Raw genomic sequence first — 6,326 nt, forward strand, 5'->3', positions numbered from 1 at the left:
AATATTTAACCAACTAAAAACTTTGACTGTTAACTTTTTTACTGATTTTTTATTATAATACTATTAATTGAAATATATATTTTTTTCCTGATGCATCTCAATAATCCAGGTAGAAAAAATCAAAAAGAAAAAATAAATAGGTCCCCTGGATGGGTTCTTCTTTAGTGAAAGGAGAGGAGAGATGAAACGTTTCACTAAAGAAGAACCCGTCCAGATGACCTATTTATTTATTTTTTTATATATATATTTTTGCTTGTTGAACACTAAATGAGTATATTTTTGAAACAAGTTGTACCAAATGAATTAACTGTTGGTTTGAATGCATGGCTTAATGAGATAAATATTTCTTTTTAGAATGAATGACATAACTTTACAGTACTATTCATGGACAAAGATCAAATCGTGTATAGAGTACATTGTAAGTCATATTGTTCATGGTATTTGTACAATAAAAAGATCATTCCAGGTTTAAGCAAAAAATCCATAATTGTTTATATGGAGCCTTTTTTATATATATACCGTATATAAACAAGTGTCTTAGAGGTTGTGGCATGTGTGATTTCCTTCTTGAAACACTGAGATGAGAACTGATACTGTAACTTTATGGTAGAAAGAGCACAAAAAGCCTGACAGTATTCTTTTTGTTCTCCCCTATAAATCCTAAAAAGCATGCAGGAGAAGGATTGCAGCTGGGGATCCTCAGTGAAACAGCTCTTATTCTGGACCTCTGTGGAGCGAGGTATGACCTAATGCAGGGTTTGGCGAGTCGAGAATGTACTACCTCAAGCAGAAATTACAATCATTCCTATAATTCCTAAAACATGGAATGGAGGTTGGTGTTCAAGTGAAGAAATAAAAAATAAATTAATCTTTAACAAAGCAGACACCTCATCTTTTCATTCAGTTGTATCACCGTGTTAATAGTGCAGATGGTGAAGCAGAGATATCACAGACAATGTCTTTGTGTCAAAGTGTGCATTTCAATGTGGGTGACTGCATTTGTGTGTATGGTGAAATGTCTATGTGTGTGTGTGTGTGTGTGTGTGTGTGCAGTTTGTGTGTCTGTGGGCGTAAGCTCATCTGAACTGTCAGCATGACACAACGTGGGAGCTATGATAGACGGGTGAGTGCCTTTTTTCAATCTCACAGCCTGATATGCATGTTCGAGTGTGTGCCTGTGTGTGTGAACTTGCATTTGAGTGCGAGGAAAAGCCAGCAAATGTTTGAGCAACGTGTGAATAAAGGGATGGTCTGGGTTGCAAAGAGTGATTGTAAGCGCATGAAGGGGGAGACTTTAACAGAAAAAGCAGCAGTTTGTTTTTTTTTCTTCTTTAAATTCTCACTTGTCCTCACTTCACTTGATGATATGGCTGCTCGTGATTGGAATGATAATGATTGTGTGTTTTAAGTGTCTCTCTGCGTGAGAGCCTGCAGTTCGGCAGTGTGTAGCGAATGCTGGAGGAAGACGTTTTTACGGCTGTAGCTATGCAGGGACAAAGGGCCTCGAGGTGGCTGCCCTAAGCGGCCGGTGAAGGTGGAGGAGGTCGAGGAGGAGGCTGAGGAAGTAGTAGGAGGTGTGGGTGAGGTTTGCTCTGATGAAGAGTTGTGCCCAGAAGGGCTCCCCCTGCTGGCGAGGCTGTGCAGGCTCGAAGAGGCGCTGGCCCCGACTGCCCGTGGGATCAGACTTGGTGGGTGCGGATCACTTCCTCCCCTTTTTGCTCCTCCTGGAGTTAGAGACTCGGAGGAGGAAGACACCCCCTCAGGCTGCTTGGAGCTCAGAGGTGGAGGAGGGGTGTCAGCGGCTGAATCCGAGCAGGAATCTAGGCGTTGGTTCGAACCGAGGTTCAGGTGTGAAACTTGAAGCTGGGCAGGTGGGGTGGGTGCCGGCTGAGAGGACGATGACGCCAGGTTTAAAGGAACGACGCGGGCTGCGGGCTGACCCGAGACCCCCTGGTGGTGGCGCTCCTCTCTGGCAGTGTGGCGCTCTGAAGCCCGACCGTACAGGGGCAGGCAGTGGTACGGGTGGTGTTGGTTAGAGAGGTCCCCTCCGTGTGCTGCTCCCAAACCCCGCACCACCCTTCGGTCCCTTAGAGCCAGGTTGCTGCTGCCTGGTCCTGACCACCGGCCTGGATGGATGATCTAAAGGAGAAAAACAGAAGCAGATTTTTTTTCCTTTTAAGTCGAGAAACTAAACTGAGAACAACTCACTTTGATCTTTTGTTTCTGAGTGAGTGTGTGACACTGCCTGCCATTTTTCAACTGTTAGTCACTGAACATGTCTCGTGAGAAAACACAGTCAGACAGAGACAAATAGAGAAACAAGAAACATGAGAGAGTCCTGCTCTGTGTTCAGTATGGATTGTTAATTGGATGACATTTGGAGAACGATCTCTTTGGGCTTTTGCAGCTTCATATAATTGTTTCTAAACCAACCGGAACCCTGCTCTCTAAAGAGCCAACACACACACAGACACAAGAGAAACAGGACAAGGTAGCGTGTGTATGTATGGAGATATGTGCTCGAGGTACGAACGGATCCCCGCTCACAAAGCAATGGGCTCTCACTCCCTATCACACATACACACACTTGAGCACAATAGGGAAGATGGCACATAAAGCTAGATGGCAGAAAATGGAGCCACCTGTTCTCTTTCACACACCACTGCACCCCCTTATGCAACATATCTCATCACTGGCCCTCTTCTCTAACTCTCAATCTCACACACATACAACCAAAATCACACCGGGGCCGACTGTGCAGTGTTCAGTAAAGAAACACAATCTCATCTGACACTGGACCTCCAGGGAAAAGCGAGCGGATTTGACATTTTCTAACACAAAGGCTGTGTGTGTGTTTTTCTGGTGCATATGTATGAGCATGTGTCTGTGTAATTGTATACACATTCATGGCGCACGCGCGCGGGTGCAACATGATGCCCATGTGCCTTTGTCGTATTTTTGTGTGCTCAGGCATGCAAATTAATATCAAAAAGAAACACTGTGTAGGGGCTTTCAGGAGAAAGTTGGTGTGATGTAGTCATCTAACAGAAAACATGCAGGATAACAATGGCGCTGTTAATTCAGTGACTTTCTCTGCACAACTTCATATGCTGTTAAGCTGTAGCTCGCTTAAGATCACATAGAAACTAGATGACATTTATTACTAAATCTTGCACATAGCCTAAATTTAATTTTATGGTGCAGCCTTAATTCCAAAGAAACATTTCAGCTACTCGGCTACTAAAGTTATTGGAAAATGAACACTTGATGCACTTAATAATCAAAAACAAATCAGCAGATTAAAAATAATGATTTCATGAATATTTTAATGTTATAACAATAGGTTACATACAACTAGTAATCCTTTTAAAGGAGACAAATGTTTTTTGAATTTTTTTTCATATTTAAACCATTCGGTCTATATAAAGTGGAACTACAATGATTTGGTTTTAATTCCTCCTTTTTTTAAACTCCACAAGCCCCTCTTCCATCCCTTTTCTGTGTTTGAGATCAACTCTCTTTAAATCTAAACAAGGCACTTCACAACTCGGCCCCCTCCAGCTTCCAGAGTGGTCCATTCTAGTTTGATAGAGGGGTTTACAACTAAGTAGAGGTGCAGGAATGGTTTACGTACAAATAAACTAAAAGACGTCAAAAAGGGATAACTTGTCCATCCATCCTTACATGTTGGAGCCAGAGTCTAGTCCAGAGCCAGAGAATGAAGACAATATAATTGTAGTTGGTAAGTCCAAACCTTATTCAGAAATTCTGTCGCAAAGARTGACATCATAGTTCAGAAAAAAGTCATAAAAAAGAGCAAACTGGATTGAAAAATATGACCCAAACAGAATGTAAGATTATCTCTGCAGCACCAGGAGAGACTAATTTTAAATTTTCTGTACTCCTAGAACATATGTCACCTTTAATATTGGATTTATTATAACAATCAAAGGCATTTGATTTACAGAAAAAATGTTCTATAATTACATTTTTAAAAACAACAACCTTGTAACTCATTTATTACACATATTTAATGAGTGGACGGAAAAAAATGAGAAGTTCTTTTTCATGCAGTATACAGCAAGTAGCTCTAATTATACACGTGTATGTAGTTGAAAAATACTGTCAGTGCAATGGCTTGTGAAGGCTTCCAACCCCCGAACACCAGCAGACTTTAAGTGTCTCGCTCTGAGGTGCTATTTCTAACCTTTTCCCCCCCTGCATTTCAAAGTATGAAAAGATTCTGCGAGGATTTAGATGACTGTTTTGAGCTCTAATTTAGTTTGCAGGATGGAGAGAAGGATGGGGGTAAACATGAACATGTGAAGAAGGTCTTGAGAATAATAAAAAAGTGAACAGGGATGACCTTTCACTGAACCTTTTCCCTCTTGATGCTGAGCTTCAAACGATAGAAATAAGTTTTCCTTTCAGCTCCCAAAGGATAATAATGACTTTCTTGCTTGTTTTTTTCTCGTTATCTTTAATGTTTACAAAAAAATAACAAAGTCTAAATAATGAGGACATATGAACAGTTTGAAAACAGTTTTTAGGATTCAGACATGCAGGAGTTTCAGCGGACAACAAAGGTTACATATCTTTTTGTAAAAGATTTACGCATCTGAACAGCATGTCTCTTATGTATGTGATACCCCACCTACCATTAATGAAATACTAACTGACAAGCTCATTAGCTTCAGATTTAAAACAAATCCGAACTGAAGCTAAGCTATCAGCACTTCAGCTGTTTGGTCTCTACATGCTTTCATGCAACACTCCGCCAAAACATCAAACAGTGTCGTTGTCCATACAGCCTACTTTAAGAGCTCAGGGAGTGCATCCCTGCTTTCTAATGGGCTCTAATGGGTGGATAAACAGTACAAGACTCTTGCAGATTCCCTGATCTAATTAGGAGGAGTGAGAATTACCATACCAGCCAAATTTTCTACATGGGGCGTTGTGAAAAAACATGAGGGAATTGCCACAGAGTTGAATATCTACGGTGGACTCGTACGCTTGTGCGGGGCGGCTTAATTAGGGCTAAATCGCTAATCTTATGAAAAAAAAAGTCTGTAATGTTTTACCACCCTTAGACATTTGAGAAAACAACAGAAGGTACGCAAGAACAGCAAAATATGCATTGGCAGACAACTTTGAAAGAAATAATTACTAGGCGCTGAACAAGAGCTGCTTGTTAAAACATATGTTCTGTATCAAAGGGACATTTTTGATCCAACTTAAAAATACAGACTCATTAAATCAAACACATTAAAAACGGTACAACGTGAAGGGTGTGTATAGGTGCACCACAGACAGATCAGGAGGGCTAAAATAAAACAAAAGGTCATACATAAAGAAAAGCAAAAGTCAGCAATGCAGGGGAAAGAAAGTGTGCAAAGAGAGGAGCCAAGGAATGAGAGACTGGGGAAAAGGTGATTAAAAAGAAAGATAAAGAAAAATGACACCCAAACTGGAACAGACAACAAGCTGCAGAGAGAGAGCAAGACTGATTTACAAACTCAGGTGTCCTTTCTCAAGTGCACACTCTGCGGCAATCAGGACTCGTTGCCAGTTACAGGACAGTCTGTGAGTGTGTACATGTGTGTGCAAACACTTAGGAGAGTATACCCCCCCACCCCACTCTCCTCTCTTTCCCTTTTTTCTCATAAATGCACGCGCACACACACACACACACGCGCACGCGCGCGCACACACACACACACAGGTTTGTTTTTATATCCCTGTGGGAACCATGGATTGACTTATTTTTTTTTTTATTTGTTTGCCTAACCCTGAGCATTTACCTTAAAAATAACCACACAGGTGCATACCTGACCCTAAGACTAGCTTAAACTCAATTCACACCTTGGTCCTAAACCTAACCCACACACCTGTAATTAGCATCCGTACACATGAGGACTGGGCCTTGGTCCCCACGATGCACATTCGGTCCAGATGAGGCTGCCTTTTTCTGGAACATGGTTCCCACGATGTAGCAAAAACGTGCTCCGCCACACACATACACACCTAGGTAAATCAGAGTATTGATGGGAGCTCCTCTTCTGTGTGTTAATTTTTATGGAGCTGTAAAAAATAGCGCAATGGTGTAATGGACATGTTTGCATTAATTAGCTCCTTTAAATCCAAAAATAGCCTTGTACAACATTTGTTATCAATTATCTTGGTATTTTCCTACAGAGGAAACAGCGAAGAAAAAAAATTTTCTTCACGTTTGCCCTGAAACACAATTGTGACCATTATATTTATATACTTGACTTTGTACTTTTTTTTAAAGAAATATAATGTTTAACCACGAATAGACTTATATA

General features: G+C 41.0%; 1 protein-coding gene across 3 annotated transcripts in view; it reads right to left on the bottom strand.

Moving 5' to 3' along the window:
* Positions 1-581: 581 nt before the first annotated feature.
* Positions 582-6,326, bottom strand: part of ccser1 (coiled-coil serine-rich protein 1) — a 119,675-nt gene continuing 113,930 nt past the window's right edge. For 2 of the 3 annotated variants that reach the window (XM_014002729.1, XM_014002728.1), the window contains exon 11: positions 582-2,139. In XM_014002729.1, the coding sequence (XP_013858183.1) occupies positions 1,405-2,139 (735 nt within the window). In that variant the 3' untranslated portion in view covers positions 582-1,404. The remainder of the gene's footprint in view (positions 2,140-6,326) is intronic. The other variant, XM_014002730.1, reaches the window with a different exon arrangement.

Source organism: Austrofundulus limnaeus, unplaced genomic scaffold (assembly GCF_001266775.1).
Source record: "Austrofundulus limnaeus strain Quisiro unplaced genomic scaffold, Austrofundulus_limnaeus-1.0 Scaffold14, whole genome shotgun sequence".
Classification (NCBI taxonomy): domain Eukaryota; kingdom Metazoa; phylum Chordata; class Actinopteri; order Cyprinodontiformes; family Rivulidae; genus Austrofundulus; species Austrofundulus limnaeus.